The sequence below is a fragment of the Callithrix jacchus genome, chromosome 6 (genome assembly GCF_049354715.1).
Source record: "Callithrix jacchus isolate 240 chromosome 6, calJac240_pri, whole genome shotgun sequence".
NCBI lineage: Eukaryota > Metazoa > Chordata > Mammalia > Primates > Cebidae > Callithrix > Callithrix jacchus.
The window spans coordinates 40,340,451-40,367,225 of NC_133507.1; the positions used below are offsets into that span (position 1 = coordinate 40,340,451).

General features: G+C 35.3%; 1 protein-coding gene across 50 annotated transcripts in view; it reads right to left on the minus strand.

Annotated features, from left to right (window-relative positions):
- Positions 1–26,775, minus strand: part of GULP1 (GULP PTB domain containing engulfment adaptor 1) — a 320,614-nt gene that overhangs the window by 60,171 nt on the left and 233,668 nt on the right. For all 50 annotated transcript variants that reach the window (XM_078327170.1, XM_078327149.1, XM_078327134.1 and 47 more), the window contains one exon: positions 5,033–5,104. In XM_078327170.1, coding sequence (XP_078183296.1) covers positions 5,033–5,104 — 72 coding nt within the window. The remainder of the gene's footprint in view (positions 1–5,032; positions 5,105–26,775) is intronic.

Consider the following 26,775-nt stretch of genomic DNA (forward strand, 5'->3'; position numbering starts at 1 on the left):
TGGTACACATGATACAACTAACTTCTGCCAGATAATTTTCTTTTTTGTCTTTAAGAAATTGCCAGTTAATTTTATTTTTCATCCTTAAGAAATTTATTTTGCTTGAGTGTATATCTTTAAAAATTATCTCAACTCTCTCCCAAAGAATGTGAATTAATTTTATTTTTCCTTCATAATCTCTTTATATCAGCATAGTTAAGCAATTTGAAGGTTTTCACATAGGAAGTCTTACAAAATAAGTCCGCCGCTCTCCACCTAAGTGAATGCATCTGGATAAAGCAACTCCCATTGTCAGCTGCAGAGGCACTCTCAGCTTGTTTCCTAGGTGCTGCTGTTTTCCAGAAACAGACTAAGCATGGCTTCTAAAGCCCCTTCCACATCCAGACTCAACCATATTACTGTGACTTCTGACAAGAACTGTGCAATCTTTTCAACTTCCCCCGCTAAAATGTCTACCACAAAACAACCACTATTATGAAACTTATCTATTGAGAATGGAAGTAAAAATGGAAGAACTAAAGAAAGGAAGGAAGCAGGGGGAAAGGTAGAAAAACAAAGAGGAGAGGTAAGAAGGGAGTGAGGAGGAAGAAAGGGAGAGGGGGAAGAAGGAGAGAATGAGAGAAAGAAAAATAAAAATAAGCACAATATTTCTTATCTAGGTTTTCTAAAACTTTTCTGTCTGCTTCATAACAGGATGAAGTAATTGTGCTCAAAATAGCTTTAGATTCATGCAATCCCATCTTCTTATTTCAAAGATGGGAAAAATAAGTCCCAGATAAGCTATGTATCTTGGTCATAAAATGGGTTTGTAGAAATTAGGCCTAGTAACTAGACTTGCAAATATTCATTAAATAATCTTTTTCTTTTATACAATATACTTTCTGCATTTAGAACAGAAAATTCCCAGTTCTATTTTCATTCATATCAAGGTTCATACTGGCTGTTGGCCTTGATTTTTGAACATACGTTACACAACTCTCGGGCCTAAGATTATATTCATTCAATTTATATTTTACTCAGTTTAATATTCTCCTTCCTGCCTCTGTTTTTTTCTAAAACTTAAGCTAACTGTAACCTATAGTTTGCATGCTCCCCTCTAAGTGTCTTTTCCTACTTATAGACCTCTTGCTTTCCTAGTATTTCTAATTAATCTTATGAAGATATGCTGATCAATCTTCATAAGATTATATTCTATTTTCTCCCTATTTACTATTTTAATGGTAACACTTGAAAAGAGTCTTTTTCACAAATTTCTTTCAATTTTTGCTTCAGTGAATTTACTTCTGGGTAGAGTTAGACGGATAAAGTGATCTGCCATTAAAACTTGGATATGATAATCCAATAAAAATTATTCTAAGGAAGTGATGCAAAAGCATTTTGGAGAATGACTGGATACAACAAACAAATAAAATCAAGCCTTTTCCATCATAAAATGATGGGGAAGGATGGAGTAATACTTGAAATATAGAAAGCATTTCATTAAATATATACCACTGATAAATGGAACTGTTAAGGAAAATTTAAAGGAAGCAAAACTGAGTTTCAGTATTATCATCACACAATTTCTATCCATTTTTCAGAGGACTTTCTAAAAAGCAAAATTAACTATGCTACTAATGGAATATATAGTATTAGGCAATAAAATTAATTTACTACTTTAGACCTATTATTTGGAGCTACTATTCATCTTTGGGGTTTTCATGTTTATATTTTCAATCTAAAGTATTTCCAATAATCCTGGGGAAAATGAGCTATGTTTATATATCATTAAATTAAGCTATAAATGTTTTAGTAATTAGATAACTGATTGTGAAGACAAAAATAGTGTAATACAACATAGACAGAGTGAGTTCAAACAGAGAATCTACTAGGCTGGGACTTTGCAAGGCTTGACAGCAATTCCCAAAGGCTACATTTTCATGCAGTAATATCATGTATATTTAATTTAGCAGTATTGGAGTGAGGGGATCTCCTGTGTTCCAGGAATGCTGCCCCCTGGGTATCTCCCAGAGTAATTGATAAGCTTTGAATTTATATATCAATACTTACTTAAGTGTAAACATCATGAATTGTTTATGAAATACATTGAGTCCCCAGCATTTGTATTAGTTGCATTAATAAAAATATATAAATTACTATTAAAAATAAAATTAATTCAAATAATAATGCTATTCAATACATAGACATTGAAAGGGTTTAAAATTACTACATTTTAGAAAACAGTATTTTCTTAAATCTCAGGCTAAAACATGATTAAGAAATAGAAACTGTTGAACATATTATGAAATAAAAGAACATGTTTTGATAAATATAGTATCTGAGTATCTGAACCTTAAAAGGTAAGTACTTATAAAAACTACTTTATTTAAAAAGGTATAAACTATAAATTCTCCATAAAATGACAGTGAGATAGAGTGCAAAAAATCAAAGTTTAAAATTTTTTTGAAAACTAAGCAGCCATCATTAAACACAGAAACATGAAAAATTTATTAAAAATTCTTTAATTTTTCCATTAGCTTTTTTCTTAAATTTTAAATTCATTTTTAATGTCAGAAGCTATTACATTAATATTGCTGAAAATGGAGTAAATATAAATAAAATGTTACCTTATATGGCAAATAAAATCACATACTGAATTATATAGACTTTAAAAAAAAACAGTCAGAGTACCTATGTTTAAGAAAAATAAGCAGGAAATTAAAATGGAGATGTGTACGTATGATAAATGAACGTTTCTTTTTTTCTTTTGTTCGTAGAGCCACACCACCACCTACTGGCCATTTCTGCACAACACCAAAATTTAGAAAGAGCCAGGCTTGACACGTAAAAAATATTCTTGGTATACTTTGAATTGTAGCTTCTGACCCTTGGCACAAATAAATTAAAAAAATTAAAATAAAAATAGACTTAAAAGCATTGTTTTATTAATTATTATTAATGTATAAATCATTACCCTCAGATATACTTTTCTGATATAGAAAATGTTTTCAATCAGCACAGTAAAGATTGCTTATTAAATACACACATATTTTGGAAGACATTTGAGAAACGACAGCTATTATAAATTAAGTTTGCATTTTTAAACTATACTACATAATTTTTTATCTTATTGTAAGTCACAGTCTTTTATTAACAGAGTACATTTCTAAATATGAAACTCAATACAAATACATGTAAAATCCTGCAAAAATATATGTAAACTAGACATTGTTTAGAAAGCATTTGATTTCAAATGTATCTTTACATTTGATCTAGTCATTATTCAATGGAATCTTTTTGGTTTTGATTTGGGATGACTGAATAAAGAACCTCCTACGCATAAAGAAATACTATGTGTAAATAGCATTGTTCTTTCATAAAACATTCTGATTGTAGTGAAGTTGAATTCATGCCCACAATTTGCCACAGTTTGAAAGCATTTAAACAGAATCCTATTCTAATGTTGTCTATAAACTGTGAGGCCTTTTAAATCCTCTTTTAAAATGATTAAAAATGTTGACCGATAAAAGGCAAGTCTTAATTATTACCTAATGAATGGTGAAAATAAATAGCTGGCTAATCCACTTTTTTCCCAAATGGAGCGATATTATCTTGGGAGTTGAGTATATTCACTTAAAAGAATTAGTAAAATATTCTCATATATAATAACATGAATATAATATTATTGACCTTTATTTTTTTACCCAGAATATAAGCCACACCAATTCAATTATTCCTCAATTTAAACACAGAGTAGATTCCACCAGATACGACATTCTCAAAGCAAAGTAAAAGCATTTAATGTCTCTGACTTTGCCTGGCAGAAACAGAGGTCTAACCCTCCTTTACAATAACTGGATGGTCCCTAAACCAAATAAAGTTAGAGAAGGGTTGTTTCTCAAAAAATGTGAGAGCAACTACAGATAATAACATTAATTGCGTAAAAGAAATAAGTAGTGGTATGTATATTTTCTTATATGATAAAGCTGAAAATTCTGTTGAAGGAGGTTTATAATTTAAGTCTCAGTGACAACAATGTCCTTTGAGATGTGGAACAATTAGAAAAACATGCTATGTGGTATCTTATGTAGGATTTTCTCAGGATACTTGTTGACTAGAATATGTGGGGTTGCTTATTAAATGTCCTTCTCTTCTCTCAGTTTCACCTGTTCTCCCATGGCTTCTTATGGACATTGCTAGTTCTTTCTGGATTTGTTGATTAGGACATCTTTAATATATAATATATACTGTCTTAATATATATTTATCTTATATATAAGATCTTTAATATATAATATATACTGTCACTGCAAAATTCTGTCTGGAGTCAATACTAACTCCACATTTTTAACTGGTAGATATATCCTACCTTTTAAAGATAGTTGTTATACCATTACTAGCTTTTGATATGGGGTATAAGTTCACATTATCCAAGCAAAGTATAGGCAAGCTACTAAACATCAGCACTCAAGGCACACTGACATAAAATATTATTTTTAGGCCAGGCGTGGTGGCTCATGCCTGTAATCCCAGCACTTTGGGAGGTCGAGGTGGGTGGATCACCTGATGTCAGGAGTTTGAGACCAACCCGGCCAACATGATGAAACCCATCTCTAACAAAAACAGAAAAATCAGCCGAGCATGGTAGCGGGTGCCTGTAATCCCAGCTACTCCAGAGACTGAGGCAGGAGAATCACTTGAATCTGGGAGAAGGAGGGTTCAGTGAGCCAAGATTGCACCATTGCACTCCAGCCTGGGTGACAAGAGCAAAACTCCATCTCAAAAAAAAAAAATATATATATATATATAATTTTTTAAATGACACATTATATCTTAGAAAAATATGAACAGTATGCCATATTTTAAAAACAATTTTGAATACATACTTTTTATTAAAAATGTTTTCTTGATATGATCACATTTGCTCAATAGTTCATTTTTAATAGAGTGAAGCTATGTCTGTGATAAAACTACTCATGCTTTGATCTCCATCAATCTACTGACAACATGACAGAGTCAATACACTTGTAATTTATTTAAAGGGCTTTCCCTACCTTTAGTTTCCTCACAGCATCTCTCACAACTTCTGTTCCTTTTGGCTGTTCCACTTCTGTACTGCCAAGAAACTGAAAATGGTCATTTGTGAGACACAGGCTTTACTACATCGTATATCACTGAATCATGTTAAACTATAAGACTGCATAATAGAATGGTTTAGTAGTAATGTAAACTCATATCTTAAATATTATTATTTATATTATATTAAAATATAAATACATTACTTTATAATTTATACTTCCTGTAAATCAAAGATTATTCTTTAAAACTTTTTTTTTAAATATTTTACTTGCAGATTTTTCTGGAAAGAAAACTAAAGTTATTTTATTAGGCCCAAGCGAATAATGTTGATCTCAAAAGTTAAAATTTAGTAAACTTATTAAGTAATTAAAAATTATTTTTCCTTCAAAGCATGTAATGGTATTTTGTTACTATATTTAACATCAGTAGAATATTTCACAGTTTGTATTTCAAGTAAACATTTTTCTTTGTTTTCCACTTATGAGACTCATCTAACATGTATAATTTAAAATACAAGCTTCTTTTAATAGCCAATATATACAACTAAGCAGAGCTATAGGTAGACTAAGGAAATAAAACATACATGATCTACAATTTTACTGTTTTACATAACCCTGAAGGTAGTCAGTAGGTGATATGATTTGGCTGTGTCCCCACCAAATCTCATCTCGAATTGTAGCTCCTGTAATTCCATGTGTTACGGGAGGAACCTGATGGGAGGTAATTGAATCACAAGGGTGGGTGTTTCCCAGGCTCTTCTCATGATAGCAGAAGATCTGATGGTTTTATAGAGGGAAGTTCTCCTTCATAAGTTCTCTTGCTGCTGCCATGAAAGACATGACTTTGCTCTTCCTTCGTCTTCTACCATGATTGTAAGTTTACTGAGGCCTCCCCAGCCCTGTGGAACTGTGAGTCAATTAAACCTTTTTTTTTATGAATTAGTCAGTCTCAGGTATGCCTCAGGTATTAGCAGCATGAAAATAGACTATACAGTAAGTGTGTTTAGTTAAAACCTGACCAATACATAAATTGAAAAAAGTTTCATAATAATTATCATACTGTAATGAAATCTCTACCTTGGAGAGACATAATACCTCCTAAACAGAAGTCTAACGTCCTTAAATGTACAATACCAAGTAGAACTAAAATATAGAGGTTTTATTTTAGAAAACATTGCTATATACAGAGCAAATCAACATTAAATTCATGAAGTATATGTAATTTTCCAAAGCCTTTTTTTCTTGCTCTTGTAACATACCACCACTTGTAAGACCAAGAGATTCATAAATTAATCATTTCTATATATAGACATAGGTGTCAATATATGTTTGTAAACTTGACATAAAGATACCATAAGTGGAATCTTTTTCATATATTAACTTACAGAGTAGAAGGGAAAAAATAGTAAAGTCATGCTATCTCTTATTCCTTCCTTCATTTTTGAACAAAAAAAAAAACAACACTAAAGAAATTAGAGTTTTGATTTTCAAAATCAGCTTTCTGCACAACCGGCATGAAAATTACCTAGGGAGCTGGTTAAAATGTAAAAATACATGTTCCTTTGTCAAATAAATCAGAATCTTTAGAGGTAGGGTAAGGGAATTATATTTCTAGAAGCGTTGCAAGTGACTCCTTGTACTGAAGTCCACAGAACAGGGTTAGAAACAGTTAACAGGCCATGCGGATAGTGGAAGGTAGGTACCAAGGTGAATTGAAAATACAGGCTATAACTGCTGTTCCATTTCTGGTGAACTCATGGAGGAGAGAGAGTAAAACACTATTGTACAGAGGAAAGAGAAGTTTCACTTTTCAGATTCTGTAAGGTACAACAGTTCCTTTTTTATTTTTTTGGAGATGGGCATTTTTCTCTGCTGCCAGGCTGGATTGCAGTGGTACAATCTCCTCTCAACTGCAACTTCCAACTCACTGGTTCAAGTGATTCTCCTGCCTCAACCTCCCAAATAGCTGGGATTATAGGCATGAGCCACTACACCCAGCTAATTTCTGTATTTTTAGTAAAGACAGGATTACACCATGTTGGCCAGCATGATCTTGATCTCCTGATCTCATGATCTGCCTGCCTCAGCCTCACAAAGTGCTGGGATTAGAGGCCTGAGCCACCACACCCAGCCAACAGTTCCTTTTTCTAATATGCTTGAACTATACCGAACTAAAAAGCCTTGGATAAGATATCAACAGGCTTTCTCTTTGCCCCACGGTGACCTCAAGTTGTTGGTTGACCAGGCATACATAAAAGACCAAACTGAATGAGAAATTTTAAGCTGAAAGGAAATGAAATCCTGCTACCAAGATTGAGAGACAGCCAAATCTATTCCTGACACCAATGGACCTGTCACATTTCTCCAGTTTTGGATGAATGTTTTCAACCTTGATTGCATGATAGAATCACAGGGGGCACTTTAGCCAGGTGCAGTGGTTAGAAAACCTATATGCAATGATTAGTCCCAGCTATTAAGGTGTTTGAGGCAGGAGATCTGTCTAAGCCCGGAGTTTGAGGCCAGCCTGAGCAACACAATGTGATCCTGTCTCAATTAAAACAGAGAGATAATGAATCACATTGGAAGCTGTAAACTTATTACCAATGCCTGCAAGTCAGATTTGACTAGTCTAGGGCAGAATCAGGACAACATCTATATATTTTAAAACTCCCTAAGTGATATTAATGTGCCACCAAGTTTGAAAAGCACCATTTCAGATCATCCAGAAAGGAAGAAGAGTTCAAATAACTGGGAATTTAACATAATAGTAGCTATTTAGTTCTGAATACATCCTTGAGGTAAACTGTTCTCAACTTATCTGAATTTATCATATCACTGAGGGATTCATGATTAGTGGGTGGTCTAAGATTAGCAGGAGCAGAGAAGCAAAGGTGGACCCTGTATAGGTAAGTAATTCTTAAACTAGAAGAAGGCAGGGTCAATAATAGACTGTAAGTGTTACTGGCAATATTTCTGGAGGAATATTCATACTTCAGCAGAAATGTCATGAGTCAAAAGCATTATATGCAAATAAAGCCATAGGGGAAAAGTATGGAAGAACTCCAAGTATATTCAAAATGAATAATCCTCTAGCTGTGCTCCTGGAACCTTTTAACATGTTTCTTTCAGACTAGCTTTAATTAAATCCTTTGAGTAATGCAACACTGGGAGAAGCCTTGAGGGATGGTAGGAACTAAATTAAAATATATCTTAATATGGAGTTCGCTATTTAACCCAACTTTTTCTTATGTAATATTAAAAAACCTCTATGACAATCATTTTAAAACTAAAAAATAGTTTATTCATTATAATACATTTTGCATTTTTTAATTATAAAATATGATACACAGATTAAATAATTCATATTTATATGCATTTCTTATGCCTATCTAAAATATTTATAAAACTCTTAGATATGAAGTAGCATGCTAGAACAAGCTCTAAATTTAGAAGCTGAAGATGTTAGAAAAGTCCCCCAATTTCTGCCTTGTCTTGCTCTTTTTAAAGATAAGGATAATGATGATGTTCTTCTCTCCTTATAAAATCATTCTGAAGAGCAATTGCAATAAGAGATGGAAAAAAGGAAAGCTCTTTAAACTGCAAGGTGTTTATGAGGGATTGCCACTCCTTTATCAAATTATTATGAGGGGAAGATACTAGGGTTTAGTGGACACAACTGGTGCTTGGTCAGTTCTCCTGGGTTCCACTTTATCAACTCAGACACTCATCTTCCAGCTACCACATGCTTTGCTGGTAATGACTCACACTCAAGACCTCCAGAGTATTCCCTTCGGGCAATGAAGTCAAAGTCACCTTGCCAGTATTGAGATCTAGAAGCATATGGGAGTTCTTTTATCCCCCATACCCACACCACCCATCATCACACTCCTTAGCCAATGACTGACTTGGCTTCTTTGTTTGGAGGTGACGTAAGCACTAAGTATAATGTTATGATACAGAGTTTACCATGAAATTAGGCTAATGCTGAGGCTTCAGCTGATATGTATTTTTCCTTCATTTCTTCTTGCTGTCGGCTCTGCTGTTCCTACTCATTTACTGATTTCTCTTGGGAGTACTCCCTTAATAAATCATATGCAATTAAATCTTTTGCCTTGGGGTTTAGATCTGGGAAACACTTGCCTAAGACACTGGGTAAAGGCTTACATGCTTACATTCCAGGGACATACAGTCTGGTATATAAACCCATAAATCACTGTCTTAAGTGCCATCAGAAGGCTTGTACAGAAGAAACAAACTTTGATTTTTATCTTTTCCACTCTGCCTGATTCCTGGAGGATGAAACAAAAAATTGGAATCATGCCCTGGGCAGGGTATTAATATACCCTATTCCAACAGAAGAGTTGTTAACTAGCTGAAGAATTAGGCTTGAGAGCTTTAGGCTGCAAAATGCTAGGCATGGCTGGGAGCAGAAGTGAGGCACCTAACTGACAAAGATACTAAGCAGAAGTACACATGCAGAATTGAAAGACCCCTAGACTCCTTTCTCAGCTTGGCTCTCAGGATAGTAGCTGCTAATCTTATAAGTCTCCAAGCAAAAGAATTTTTCCCTGAAGAAAACAGCCCAAGAAAAACAAGGTAACCCATGCTGACAGTTAAAATTTCCAAGTGAAATAGGCGGGTCACCTGATCAGTCAGTGGATGACAAACCCTGCTCAAATACACAGAGCAGCCAGTTGGCTTTTGAGTGACTCAGTCTTAAATATCAAAACACAGCAAATATGTGAATATATTAGAGAAAAGTCTCTCACATGAAAAGTAGAGGAAAAGCAAGAAGAAAAAAGATGGCTAATACTCTACAATCAATATAAATATACTGCATTCATAATAAAAAGAAGATGCTAGAAAAAGTAGTACATATAGAATGAGAGTAGACACTTAAAAACATGACTCAGGCAATTAAAAAATAATAATATTAAAAGATAAAGTTGGAAAAAATTACAAGAAGTAATTATTAAATGCTTACTGTTTTTCAGGTCATATTTTAGGAGCTAAGGGCACAGCAGAGAGGTAATACATTTGTTAATTAGCTAGATTTAACCATTCCACAATGTATATATACTTCAAATCATATGAAATAAAAACATATGTTATCTGTTAATTACAAAACATAACATTAAACGCACTGAAAAAACAAATTTCCCTGCCCTAGTGGAACTTACAACTTAGTGGGTGAGCCACACAATATTAATAGGATTAAGTGAATTATATGGTACTTTAGAAGTGCTCCAGAGAGATAGCAGGAATGAAGGATGGAAGTCAGAGTGTGTAATTGTGTCTGTGTGTCTGTTTTCTGTGTCATACCATTTTAAATAGGATGTTCAGAGGAGATGTCACAGATAAGGTGAAATGCAAAACAATCAGAAAGGTAGATATTTGGGGAATTGCAGGCCATGGAAAGGAAACAAAGTACAAAAGCCAGATATTTAAAAGAAGACACAAAATAGAATGGCTGGAGAATTGGTCTAGAATAGTGTTTTTAGAAATTTGGTCCCAGGACTGGTAGCATCAACTGCCATAACTAGGAAATTGTCATAAATACAAATTCTACTCAATCAGAAACTGGGAGTGAGACCCAGCAATCATTTTAACATCTTCTACAGGTGATTCTGATGCATGCCTAAGGGCGAGAATCTGTCTTAGGAGAGCCAACATTAAACCAAATAGAGGGAGCAGACTCAAGATGGCGCTGAGAGAACAACCCAGGATTGAAGCTCTCGGTTAATCCGCGGAGAGGTGAGTCGGAGCTGCATTTTCAGACTGATCTTTGTTGCCCACAGAACGGGGAAATTCCAAAGTATAAAGGAGACGCGGGACCCCAGGCAGAGGCTCTGCCTGGAGAAGCCGGCAGCCGGGGTGGCGGTGGCCGGCCCTACCCAGCGATCCCCACAGGGCGCGCCTGTATGGGTGCCCTGTTTAAACGGCAACCTGAGACTTGAGAGGGCTGAACTCGAGACTGAAAGGGACTTGGGCAGTGGGCCAGCCCAGGGGATTGCAGGGACAGAGCGTGTGGGATACCGCAGTGGGACAGACAAAATGGCGATTCCAAACGGTCTCGCCATGGAGACCGTCACTGAGGTGCTCTGCAGGGGAGGGGCGTCCACCATTACTGAGGCAACCCGCCCCAACTGAGACACACGCCCACGGCTGACGCAGCCAGCAGTTGCCGAGGCAACCCGCCCCTACTGAGATACACGCCCACTGCTGACGCAGCCTGCCATTGCCGAGGCAACCTGCCACAACAGAGAGACTCCGCTGCAGGGCAGCAGAACAGCAACAGCCTGCAGCAACAGGGCGAGCCTCACAACAGCAGGGCGGAGCCTCGGCCGTCAAATAGTGATTAGACTGCCTCCTAGCTGGGCAGGACACCTCAACAGACAACCAAAAGCAAAGCCCCAACCCCCCAAGACAGAGCATTTGAGAAAAAAAGGGGTTTTTTAGTGAGCTCTGTTGCAGCAGAATCAAACATAGCAGCCTAACAGCCCTGAATGAACAACAGAGCTCACAGCTCAGCAATTGAGCTCCTATAAAGTACAGACTGTCTCCTCAAGCAGCTCCCTGACCCCTCTATATCCAAAAGACTGACATTTGGCAGGCATCATCCTGGGACAAAGATAGCAGAAAAAGAAACTGGTAGCATCCCTCACTGTTCTGCAGCTGCTATAGGTGTACCCCAGACAAGCAGGGCCTGGAGTGGACCTCAGCAGTCATACAGCGAAGGGGCTAGACTGGTAGAAGGAAAACCAAGGAACAGAAATACTTCATCACCAACAATCTGGGTGTCCACTAAGAGACCCATTCGAAAACTCAGCAACTACGCAGATGACAAGTGGATAAATCGACAAAGATGGGAAGAAACCAGTGCAAAAAGAGGAAAACACCTGAAACCAGAACACCTCGCATCCTAGAAAGGACCAAAACTCCTCACAAGCAAGGGAACAAAGCTGGACGGAGAATGACTGTGATGAAATGACAGAATTAGACTTCAGAAGATGGATAATGAGAAACTTCCATGAGCTAAAAAATCATGTTCTAAATCAATGAAAGAAACTAAGAACCTTGAAAAAAGATTTGAGGAAATGATGACAAGAATGGATAACTTAGAGAGAAATATGAATGAACTAAAGGAGCTTAAAAACACAATACGAGAACTTCGCAAAGCATGCACAAGTTTCAATAGCCGAATTGACCAAGCAGAAGAAAGAATATCTGAAGTCGAAGATCAACTCAATGAAATAAAACAAGAAACCAAGATCAGAGAAAAAAGCACAAAAAGGAATGAACAAAGTCTCCAAGAAATGTGGGACTATGTGAAAAGACCTAACCTACGTTTGATAGGTGTACCAGAAGGGGACGAAGAGAATGAATCCAAGCTGGAAAATACTCTTCAGGACATCATCCAGGAAAATTTCCCCCACCTAGCAAGACAGGTCAACACTCAAATGCAGGAAATACAGAGAACACACAAAGATATTCCACAAGAAGAGCAACCCCAAGGCACATAATCGTCAGATTCAACAAGGTTGAAATGAAGGAGAAAATAAATACTAAGGGCAGCCAGAGAGAAAGGTCGGGTCACCCACAAAGGGAAGCCCATCAGACACACAGCAGATCTCTCGGCAGAAACACTACAAGCCGGAAGAGAGTGGGGGCCAATATTCAACATTCTTAAAAAAAAGAACTTTCAACCCAGAATTTCATATCCAGCCAAACTGAGCTTCAGAAGTGAAGGAAAAATAAAATCCTTTGCGAACAAGCAAGTACTCAGAGATTTTGTCACCACCAGGCCTGCTTTACAAGAGCTCCTGAAAAAGGCACTACATATAGAAAGGAAAAACGAGTACCAGCCATTCCAGAATCACACTGAATGCTAAAGAGCATCAACATAATGAAGAATCTACAACAACTAAAGGGCAAAACAGCCAGCTAGCATCAAAATGGCAGTATCAAATTCACACATAACAATATTAACCCTAAATGTAAATGGACTAAATGCACCAATCAAAAGACACAGACTGGCAGTTGGATAAAAATCCAAAACCCATCAGTGTACTGTATTCAGGAAACCCATCTCACATGCAAGGATACACAAAGACTCAAAATAAAGGGATGGAGGAAGATTTACCAAGCAAATGGAGAGCAAAAAAAAAGCAGGAGTTGCAATTCTCATCTCTGATAAAATAGACTTTAAAGCAACAAAGATCAAAAGAGACAAAGAAGGCCATTACATAATGGTAAAAGGATCGATACAACAAGAAGAGCTAACGATCCTAAACATATATGGACCCAATACAGGAGCACCCAGATACATAAGGCAAGTTCTTAATGACTTACAAAGAGACTTAGACTCCCACACAATAATAGTGGGAGACTTTAACACTCCACTGTCCATATTAGACAGATCAACCAGACAGAAAATCAACAAGGATATCCAGGGCTTGAACTCAGACCTGGAGCAAGCAAACCTGATAGACATTTACAGAATTCTCCATCCCAAATACACAGAATATACATTCTTCTCAGCACCACATCACACCTACTCTAAAATTGACCACATAACTGGAAGTAAAGCACTGCTCAGCAAATGCAAAACAACTGAAATCATAACAAACAGCCTCTCAGACCATAGTGCAATCAAGTTGGAACTCAGAATTCAGAAGCCAACCCAAAACCGCACAGCTTCATGGAAACTAAACAACTGGCTCTTGAATATTGACTGGTAAACAATGAAATAAAGGCAGAAATAAAGAAGTTCTTCGAAACCAATGAGAACGAAGAAACAACATGCCAGAATCTCTGGGACACATTTAAAGCAGTCTCTAGAGGAAAGTATATAGCAATAAGTGCCCATATGAGGAGGATGGAGAGATCCAAAATTGACACCCTATCATCAAAATTGAAAGAGCTAGAGGAGCAAGATCAAAAAAACTCAAAGCCCAGAAGAAGACAAGAAATAACTAAGATCAGAGCTGAACTGAAGGAGATTGAGACACGAAAAACCCTTCAAAAAATCAATAAATCCAATAGCTGGTTTTTTGAAAAGATCAACAAAATAGACAGACCACCAGCCAGATTGATTAAAAAGAAAAGAGAGAACAACCAAATAGATGCAATCAAAAATGATAAAGGGGAAATCACAACAGATTCCACAGAAATTCAAACCATCATCAGAGAATATTACAAACAACTCTATGCACATAAACTAGTAAACCTGGAAGAAATGGATAAATTCCTGGACTCCTGTGTCCTCCCAAGCCTAAACCAGGAGGAGGCTGAAACTATGAATAGACCAATAACAAGGTCAGAAGTCAAGGCAGCAATTAAGAGCCTACCACACAATAAAAGCCCCGGTCCAGACTGGTTCACAGCCAAATTCTAGCAGACACACAAAGAGGAGCTGGTACCATTCCTTCTAAAACTATTCCAAATAATCCAAAAAGAGGGAACCCTTCCCAAATCATTTTATGAGACCAATATCATCCTGATACCAAAACCCGGCAGAGACCCAACAAGAAAAGAAAACTTCAGGCCAATATCCATGATGAACATAGTTGCAAAAATCTTCAATAAAATATTGGCAAGCCGATGGCAACAGCAAATCAAAAAACTTAAGCATCACGATCAAGTAGGATTCATCACGGGGATGCAAGTTTGGTTCAACATACGCAAGTCTATAAACATAATTCACCACATAAACAGAACCAAAAACAAAAACCACATGATTATCTCAATTGACACAGAGAAGGCAATTGACAAAATACAACAGCCCTTTATGCTAAAAACCCTCAATAACTCGGTATTGAATGAACGTATCTCAAAGTAATAAAAGCTATTTATGACAAACCAACAGCCAATATCATACTGAAGGGGCAAAAACTGGAAGCATTCCCTTTGAAATCCGGCACTAGACAAGGATGCCCTCTGTCACCACTCCTATTCAATATAGTACTGGAAGTTCTAGCCACAGCAATCAGGCAAGAAAAAGAAATAAAGGGTATTCAAATAGGAAAGGTGGAAGCCAAATTGTCTCTATTTGCAGACGACATGATAGTATACCTAGAAGACCCCATCGCCTCAGCCCAAAAACTCCTGAAACTGATAAGCAACTTCAGCAAAGTCTCAGGATATAAAATCAATGTGCAAAAATCACAAGCATTCGTCTACACCAATAACAGAATTAAAGAAAGCCAAATCAAGAACGAACTGCCATTCACAATTGCTACAAAAAGAATAAAATACCTTGGAATACAACTCACAAGGAACGTAAGAGACCTCTTCAAGGAGAACTACAAGCCACTGCTCAACGAAATCAGAGAGGACACAAACAGATGGAGAAACATTCCATGTTCATGGTTAGGAAGAATTAATATCGTGAAAATGGCTATACTGCCCAACATAATTTACAGAATCAATGCTATCCCCATCAAGTTACCATTGACTTTCTTCACAGAACTGGAAAAAACCTCCATGAACTTCATATGGAACCAAAAGAGAGCCCACATAGCCAAATCAATTCTAAGCAAAAAGAACACAGCGGGGGGCATCACACTACCAGGTTTCAAACTATACTACAAGGCTACAGTAATCAAAACAGCATGGTACTGGTACCAAAACAGAGATATAGACCAATGGAACAAAACCGAGGCACCGGAGGAAACACAACATATCTACAACTATACAATCTTTGATAAACCTGGCAAAAACAAGCAATGGGGAAAGGATTCCCTATTTAACAAATGGTGTTGGGAAAACTGGCTAGCCATGTGCAGAAAGCAGAAACTGGACCCCTTCCTGACACCTTACACTAAAATTAACTCCAGGTGGATTAAAGACTTAAACATAAGACCTGGCACGATAAAAACCCTAGAAGGAAATCTAGGCAAAACTATCCAGGACATAGGAGTAGGCAAGGACTTCATGAACAAAACACCAAAAGCATTGGCAACAAAAGCCAAAATTGACAAATGCGACCAAATCAAACTCCACAGCTTCTGCACGGCAAAAGAAACAGTCACTAGAGTGAATCGGCAACCAACAGAATGGGAAAAAATTTTTGCAGTCTACCCATCTGACAAAGGGCTGATATCCAGAATTTACAAAGAACTCAAACAGATTTACAAGAAAAAAACAAACAAGCCCATTCAAAAGTGGGCAAAGGATATGAATCGACACTTTACGAAAGAAGACATATATGAGGCCAACAATCATATGAAAAAATGCTCATCGTCACTGGTCATCAGAGAGATGCAAATCAAAACCACATTGAGATACCATCTCACGCCAGTTAGAATGGCGATCATTAAAAAATCTGGAGACAACAGATGCTGGAGAGGATGTGGAGAAAAAGGAACACTTTTACACTGTTGGTGGGAGTGTAAATTAGTCCAACCATTGTGGAAGACGGTGTGGCGACTCCTCAAGGCCTTAGAAATAGAAATTCCATTTGACCCAGCAATCCCATTACTGGGTATATACCCAAAGGACTATAAATCATTCTACTATAAGGACACATGCACACGAATGTTTATTGTAGCACTGTTTACAATAGCAAAGACCTGGAATCAACCCAAATGCCCATTGATGATAGACTGGATTGGGAAAATGTGGCACATATATACCATGGAATATTATGCAGCAATCAGAAATGATGAGTTCGTGTCATTTGTAGGGACATGGATGAATCTGGAGAACATCATTCTTAGCAAACTAACACAAGAACAGAAAATGAAACACCGCATATTCTCACTCATAGGTGGGTGATAAAAAATGAGAACACATGGACACAGAAAGGGGAGTACTAAACACTGGGGTCTATTGGGGGGAAAAGGGGAGGGCCAGTGGGAGGGGGAGGAGGGGAGGGATAGCCTGGGGAGAAACGCCAAATGTGGGTGAAGGGGTGAAAGCAAACAGAACACACTGCCATGTGTGTACCTATGCAACTGTATTGCATCCTCTGCACATGTACCCCAAAACCTAAAATGCAATAAAAAAAATAAGAAAAAAAAAAATAAAAAATAAACCAAATAGAGTCCTAGAAATAGAGAAGAGGAAAAACTAAAGGAAAGAATGCTATCAACCACTTACCCAGAACAAAAGTATGAATTTTTTGATTAAGGAACTCAATGTTATACCAATATTAATGAGTGAAAACAAATATACAAACACAAATAGGCTTATCATCAAAATATTAGATTTTTAAAACAGATCATAAAAGATTCCAGGGAGAAACAAACATCAAAAAATAAAACAAAATGAAACCTAGAAATATGAATGACATCAGACTTCTTCACATCAGTAGTAAAGGAAGAAAGTAACTTTAAATTCTGAAGGAAATGATCATTTTGAACTAAGTTTCTAGGATATGAGGAAAGAAAAATTCATACTGAGATGTGCAAAGGCTCAAAAAATTGCCCTGCCATGTCCCAGTTCTCAGTAAGAAAAGAAGCAACTAAAATAAAACAGAGAAAATAATGAGCCCAGAAAACAGGGCAGAGATGTTAGGAGGGTGTTGATGGCCACTACAAATATGACAAATAAAGCACAGCAGTACAACAGTCTATCCAGCAAAGAACAAAATGACGAAAGACAGAAAAACAAAATGCAGTTGCTTCCATGAGTGAGACTTAGGGGAAGGGCTAGAGAAGATTTTGGTTTTTTGTTTTTTCATTATAAATCGTGGGGAAATATTTGACTACTTTAATTGACATAGATTATTTTGATAAAATAAAAATGAAATTAAGCCCCCAGATGATAACATGTTAATTTTGCATATGTTCACTTATTCCCTAAAATATTTTTGAGTATTTACTGTCAGTCTAGTATTTACTAAGTGCCAGGTATAGATCAGATAAAAATGTCCCTGTATTATTCATGGAATTTATCCTAATGAGTGTGTGTGTGTGTGTGTGTGTGTGTGTGTGTATGTGTGTGTGTGTGTCTATATCTATTGTCTATGTTTATGTCTAGATCACGGACACACACGTTATATTTTAATCACACAGATGAACTGGGCAGATTGTGGGTAATATTTAAGAATGAGTCATCAGTTCTTTCTAAAAAGGTGACATATTAATAAGATGCAAGGAAGAAATGAAACATAGACTCAAGCATATTGAGGTTAACATGACTCTGATGTGTTCACTAGAGATACCAGAGTCAATAAATGGGTATACAATGCTGGAGCCTGGAGAAGAAGATTTATGAAGAGAACACATTTATTAGGGAGATCCTGGCACTAAGGTCACAATGAAAGGCTAAGAGATTGAAAAGAGTGCCAGAATGATGGGTCCTCAGGTAGCTGCCATATTTCAGAGGGAGATGAAAGAGAATAATGCTGCAAAGGGGAATAAGATGACTGTTCAAGAAAATGGCAGGGGGAACCATGCAAGCGAGACATCAATACTCTTAAATAGGGTTGCTAGATCTAGCACATAAAACTACAGGATGTCACTGCTGGTAGGAATGTAAAATGTTACAGTCATCTGAAAAGAATTTTTTTGGTAGTTTCCTTTCAAACTAGACAGGGACTTACCATCAGATGCAGCAACTGCACATTTGAGTATTTACTTCAGAGAAATGAATACTAATGTTCAAGCAAATGTCCTGTAATGATGGTCATAGTAGCTCTCTTTGTAGTAGCTCAAAGTCAGAAGCAACCTATTGTCCTGCAATGAGTGAATGCTTAAACAAACAATGGTACACCTATACTACGGAATACTGCTAAAATGGAAATGAATGAATTATTGATAAACAGAACAAGTTAGAGAAATCAAAAGGCAATTTTGCTAAATATAAAAAGCTAATCTCAAAAAGTTTATTTTCTATTGCTATTTACCTAAAAAAGAAATATAGAAATATTTAATTGACAATCTCTTAAAAATGAGACACTGGTATATTCAACATTATTTAAAATTGTGTAAAAATACTCATCTTTATGTTTTGCAACTTGATGTCTTAATTCCTCCATATGAGAAAACAAAACAAATCAGCATTAGTGAAAAAAAGAGCATAATGTTTTAGACTATTTGGCTTCATACAATTAGATTCAGCATGCTATTTTTCAAAGAGCAAAAGAAAAGAAGGTATGTGCTCTCTGGCAAGTGATAATTGTTCCTGCATTTTTTCTTACTTAAAGTGTTCAGGGTTTTGTTTATCATTTTTTTTTTTTTTGTACGGTTAGGTCCCCACTTAATGGCATCAATAGGTTCTTTGAAACTACAATTTTTAGCCAAAGAACATAAAACCAATTTTACCCACAGGCTAACTGATGTAAACAAGAGTTAATTTCCTACAGCATATTTCTGGTCACAAAAATATCACCAAACTTCTAAATAAAGACCAAATGCTTCTAATATTAAACACTGAAATAAATGTGAACTATACATACATTTAAGAAAAATTAATAAAAACAAGTAAGATAATTATTTACTCAATTATTTTAGCTCAGGGTTCCAGGTGGCAGGAGCCTCTCCTGGTAGCTCAGGGGGCAATGCTGGAACCAGCCCTAGACAGGATGCCACCTCGTGGCAGGGTGCACTCAACACACCCACACTCAGAAGGAGACCATTTAGACAGATCAACTCACAAATCTGTGCATATGTGGATATGGGAGGAAACAGGAGTACCCAGAGAAAACCCACTCAGATATGGAAAGAACCTGAAAACCTCACACAGACAGTAGCCCTGGCTGGGAACTGATTTTTTTTTTCTCATCAACCATATAACAAATAACATGGAATAAAACAACATTAAATGAGACAGTTATTCAAGGTCCTGCTGCAGATCCAAACTTTTGGTAAAATTTTTTTAAAGAAATATCAGTATATAGAGTTTACATAAGTAGAAGTGTGTGTTTTGCACAATTGTACGCTTGTGCCTGGAAAGAGCAACAAGGTTTTACTATTTATTTATAAATAAAAACTTTAATTTTAATATTAATACATATTTACTAAGAAAAATGAGAAAACTCCATAAAAATGTATCAATGAAAATAAACATCAACTTTTACCTCATAGCCAAGAAGTGACTTTGTTTAAAATATTGCATATTATCTTTTAAATTTACATTAAAATAAAAGTGATCGGCCAATGACAATATTAGACAAACTTAAACAAATCCTCATCAATTACTTATTTGGTATTATTGTGTGAATATGCAGGTATATCTACAAGTGCATGTACATATATATATATATATATATATATATATATATATATATATATATATCGAACTTTGAGATTCAAACATTGTATATGACTCCTAAGCAAAATGAACAGATAAGGAAGATATAAAACACAGATGGGAAATTTAGAATATTGGATTATAAAAAGTAAGATGTAGTCATTGATCTAAAAATTTTTGTGTATTATTAGTATAAAAAACAAAAGGTATAACAACATGGCATAGATTTTGTCATATTTTACAAACTATTAAACATCTTTTTTAAATCTACAAATATTTTGATAAATACAGAACAAATTTCTGATACTATAGACATAATTTTACATTCCATATAAATACTGCACCCCATAATCTCACCACTAAATGTATTTGAATATTTATTGTTTAGGCAGATGTACTCAAAACAGTCATTTTAAAGGCTGCAGTCTGCTGAAATTAAACAGATAGAAATGTTAGCAAACTTGCTTTTATATACAAAATATTTACCTTGATGACTCTTAAAAATGCTAGTAAGATATGTCGTATTTAGTTAATATTTTCCAAAATTTCTATAACTATTTTTCAAATAATTAAAATGAAACAGACTTCTCTTTTAAGCTAATTTACACAAGTTATGTCTGTATTCATTTCTTCCATTCCTTCACTGTATTATATTATGCCTACCTTAAGCATCTTACAATGATGTGTGAAAGTTTGAGGATTCCACACTCGTTATCAAATATTTAAAATGGAATATTTTTTCACTTGAAAGGCTGACTAGTTGTTTATGACTTGCTTCTTTGCCAGTAGAGAGCAGTATTGAACATCGTATGGACTAATTTATAATCTCTGCTTTCCATCCTCAAATGTTTTAGAATTACTCTATAAATAATGTAGGATTTTTTTAAAGATAACAGAAAAATAACAATTAAATAAATAGCTAAAGAGTTACTAAGTCTAACTGCTATGAAATTTGACAGTAGTTCACACACAAAGGACAACATTTATAACAAAAATGTCTGGAATACACATTTTATGCATATAATTTTATATGTAATTTTATGCAGATACTATGTTCTCTCTACAGACTTATTTTAAAATATTAAGGAAGAAAAATTCCTACCTTTTGTAATATAAAAGTTTTATCTCGCTTCAAGATTAATAAATATTGGTGGCATAACAATGAATATTCTAATTATTTTTTTAGAAAAGCATATGTATCTTTGTAACCAATGTTGTGGAGCGCATAATATGATGGGACTAAATTTCCTTTGAAGCAATTTGACTCCATATATGCAAAAAAAAAAAAAAGTATTTAAGCCCATTAGCTACTCTACTGTACCCAGTAGATAAGCTATATAAGAGTAAGCCAATTTAATTTTATAGCCTTTATTTGGCTGACTTGCTATGGCCCCATTGCCAAGCAATACAGGAAAAGCTATTTTTAAAAAGCACATAATAATAGTCATTTGCTAAACTAGGGTCAGAATCAATTGGATTTCAACTTATTAATCAAAATTGTAATTCTGAAGAAAACTAAAATAGATCAATCAAACAAAAGGTTATACTCAGCAAACTGACACAAGAACAGAAAACGAAACACCGCATATTCTCACTCATAGGTGGGTGATGAAAAATGAGAACGCATGGACACAGAGAGAAGAGTACTAAACACTGGGGTCTATTGGGGGGAAATGGGGAGGGCCAGTGGGAGGGGGAGGGATAGCCTGGGGAGAAATGCCAAATGTGGGTGAAGGGGAGAAAGGAAGCAAAACACACTGTCATGTGTGTACCTATGCAACTGTCTTGCATGTTCTGCACATGTACCCCCAAACCTAAAATGCAATAAAAAATTTTAAAAAATAAAAAACAAAAACTAAAAACTCAAAAAAAAAAGGTTATACTTTAAATTTTAAATTAAATACTCCAAAAAGTTTATCCTTTAACAAAGAACAAGGAAGTTTCGATAGAAAATTTTTAAAATATGGGCTGAGTATTAAGAAGTCTACATTTTATATTTTATTTAATATTTGTTTCTCATTTTATTATAACAATTCTTTATTAAATTATATTTGTTCTTGTTTCATATGGATGTGGGGTATATTATTTTCATAATCTCTTGTTTTCAAATACAATTTCCATTTTAAGTCCAAACAAATCTACTTGCTATAAACAGGAGTGCTCATTGCTCAGGAGGCTCCCCAACCAAGCTTGTACCAGAGGGTCACGGTAAGAAGCAGAGAGTTTTTTTCCTTTCTATGGAGACCCTCCCATACTCAAACATCCTTCACATCTGAAGAGTGACACAGGTGGAATAAATAGGGCATTTACCTATATGCTTATCAGCAGAAGGGTTATAAAAACAAATAAGCATCAACTTGTATAGAAAACCAAAAGCATGGGGTTTGGAGCCAGACAAGCTTCTCAATCCATTTCTCACTAGAGAACCACATGATTATAAAACACATGGACTGTGGAAATATTCTCATGTAACTTCCATTATTTTATAGATGTGAAAACTGAGGATCTAACTGAGGATAATATTACTTATTTAGGCCACGTCCATTTAGCTAGTTAAGATTTACATTATATACTGGTTCTATGGTGAGAGGGGTTTAAAAACTAAGGTAGTCAAAAGAATATTCCACGTACTCTACAGTCAGATAAAATTAATCTCCGAATACGGATTCTACTATTTTACTCTACCTTTCATAGCCTCACTTTCCTCATTCATAAAATAGGAAAAAACTCAGTGTTCTCATGAGAATTAAATGAGAAAATATAACCAGTGACTGTCACAGAATAAATATTCAATGAATTTATGCTTAGAAGTAAAAATGAAATAATAGCGACATCAAGCAAATAAAAAGAGCCAATCCACCCACAATGAACTGCAAAGTAAGCAAGAATAAAGACCCTATTTTAAGCTACTAGAAATGGGTTTCACTTCTCGAGGTAGCTAGAATTCTTACCAACACATACGCAAGTTTTTTTTTTCCTTAAAATCATGTTAGTTACTTTCACACATTTATCTGTCTGAATTCTTATTGTAATTTAATTTATTTGCAATTCTTATTATAGTTTAATCAGGTTTATATATAACGTGAGACAAGTGACATTTTTAGAATATCTACACATATAATATGTCTCTTTGTAAGGGTCTTTTAAGTGTTTATTCTGCTTTTTAATGAAGCTGAGTATACTTCATGCTAAATATGTTCTTAGTTGTTTCATAATTTTTGGTAAGTTAGATTATTTTTCAGTTCTACCTAAAAGAATATATTGCTATATAAGGAATATTTACTCAGTATGAAGTCAGATTACCAAATTCTTTAAGGCCAGTAGTATTAAGTATTATTATTTTTTTAATTTAAGTGTCCTGGAATCTGATTATTAATAAAAAGAAATATATATTTCCCTTTCTAATATGGTTACTACTTATTTTTCTTTGATCACCAAATTAATTAAAAAGCAATGTTGGATAACAGTAATAATAAGCATCTATATCTCATTCTTCATTTTCATGTAACTCACTTAATTTTGACTGTACAACACACTGATCATTGTTTCACTTCATGTTTAAACTTGCACAAAATAATCTTCCTAAATCTGCTTATGTTCCTGAACTCTAAATATATTTATTTGCAGAAAACCCTGATATTTCAAGTACCCTCTGAGCTCTCTTGAGCTAAATTTATCCTTTTGGAGAGAAGATTCTTTAAATGTTCTAGAACCCCGCATCTTTTAGGGCTTATCATTCACAGGACTTCTCTGAGACACTGAACTATCATTGTCATTACCATTATCATCATCGGTATGATTTCTATGTCCTAATTCACTTCAGAAATATTTATTGTGCATAGTGTATGTATCCGGTTCTGTTTCAGACATGAGGATACAGCAGTGAACAAAATAGACCCAAATCCTTGACCTACTAATGTTTCTGGAGGCTACACCCGAATCTTCAATGACCAGGGTGCCTTATTTTCCTAAAAAGTTCTTTCACTTCATTCTACCCAAAGCCTCCATCGTACCCAAAGTTATTTTGGTTTTGTTTGAGAACAAACCAAATCAACTGCAATAAAAAGCTTCCAAATATACAACAATTGCCACAGCATAGTTTTCTGGCTGTGATTATTGTTTGTTTTGACCTCTTAAACCATTTTTGAGAAAACCTCCTCCCATGCTGCAAGCAGAACTTTTCCATATTTGGATATCACAGAAAATGAGTGATCATATTAAGGGAGTCTGTTACTCAAACCGCTGTCCTTGTTTTTTTTTTTAGAAAAGGAGAATAATCTACTCTTCAGATCTTGATAGGTGGTGCATAGTTCTTTTGAGTGAAAAATGAGTGTGGGCTAATGATACTCCTGAAATGCAGATTTATTGATTTCTTTTAAGAGACTTTTTGTCAATGATTAATACAGTCTGACTACCTCTGCAAAGCATTGCTTTATGCAGAACTGTCATTAGTGTGCTATGAAGGTCAAAGCAAAGAAGGCTGGATCCTGTTTTACCTTCCAGGTTTAAAGACTCAAAAGCAAGGAAAGGAAAAGAAAATAAATGGTAACAAAAAACACTCTGAGCTGGAACAGATTGAGACAAGCTTAATGTCAGTGGCCTCCTACAGAGGCACTAGTGAGAGCAGGCTGTGCACCACAGTAGAGCTTCTTTTATTCCACAGCTGTTTACTGAAGACCTACTGTGTACTAGACACTGTTCCAGATACTTGAAGAGAAAGTGATGAACAGAAAACTCAAAGGTCCCTGTAGATGTGGCTTGGTGGAACTATGCGAATAAGCTTCAGAGTAACAGTCACATGGACTTAAGCTTTGAATTCTGGCGCTGATGCTTGCTAGGTCTATGAATGTTAGTATCACTGAACTGCAGCTTATTCTTTTGTAAAATGTAGATAAATATTCCTTGTACTTATAAGTGGGCTGTGAGAAAACATAATGTGTGGGTAAAGTGTTGACACATAGCAGGCGCTCAATAAGTATTTGCTTCCAAAAGCAAATTGTGTCAAATGATGTGTTCAGGTGTGTATTATTTGGTTCCAGATCCCAAGGTCATGCTAGAATATCAGGGTTTGTGGCTTTTATTCTTCTCAAGAAGGGCTATTTTTTCTTATTATTTTATAAAGCCAACATAATTCTATTAGTAGGCTGAAAGGAATCTGCTGGGAAGCTGGCGACTTTGGCTCACTAAATGACAGATGGGACGACAGGAACATCAAGCATCCAAATATGGTCGGGTCCTGTCTACGACCACAGTGGAGTACGGCAAAGGAGTGCTGCGCTCTGCCTTAATGGAATCAGTTGGGTCCATCTCACTTTAATCAGTCTGCAATCAGATATAGATATGAGGTGATCGGCTGTTTCAGCAGCTAATAAACAGCCTAATTCTCTCTTCCCCTTGTGTAAAAGTGAGCAAGCATTCTGCTTCCACTCTTACAAGTCACGCTTTTGATATAATTAGCCCAATCTTAATATACACTTCTAAATTCAGTTTAGTAATTTTGTTTACTTTTTAAGTCCACGTTTTTTAAAGATAATTTGATTTCATTTTCTCAACACTTGAAGTCAATTATCACTAATTAGTGCTATTTAGTAAAGTTATGTAATGTTTCACTGTAATGTTTAATTAGTTTTGTTTGAAACTTAACCATATCCTGATTTTATTTGATTTTCCTTGGCCTTTAAAAAATTCAGTGGTAGTATATTCCCAGATAACTTCTGAGAGTATTTTTCAGCTGCCCTTTTAAAGTTCTAATCCTGGCATTATCATAGATCTTTATGTTTTTATTGGAACCGTTCTGAAAATTTAATAGCCTGATTAGTAACTATAATTCCAAATTATATAAAAACTTCCCTTTATATATACAGAACTATATTGCAGTATATCACTTTTTTCTAAAAGAACTATACATATCTGTTTTTCATGATATATCTGATTAATGTATCAAATATTAAAGCTTGGCATTTTCAGACTACAGAACTGGTATTTAAAATGAACCTTGACTCTGTGTACTTCAATTTATTAATTGAAATATGAACTGTGTATCTAATGGTTACATAGGAATAGTAATTAATGAACTATGCACTTTCATTTATTAATATGACGGAAGATTAGAGTAAATCATTTACTCTTAACATAATTCTTGTTGAAGCATTTCGTGACATGCCACTTCAGTTCCTTGATAATAATGCAAAATACAAAATACATATACTGACTCAATTCTGAGATTAATTTGATTGTTTTCATTCAAAGTAATACATGCCATTAAAATACACAAATAAGTGAAATATGGGCAAGAACATGGCATTATAATAGCATGAGAGTCATGATACTTATTACATCTCATTTCAGGGCTAACCTAGTACAAATTTCGAAATTATATTTGTCCATAGAAATTGTGGATACTGCTTGTTACATGCAAAATATAGAAAACACACGGTATTCTCTTTGCTCCAAAAACACATGCTTTTAGTGAATACTCAAGTGGAAACATCTGCACAAACCCAGGGAGTATCACTCTGTAA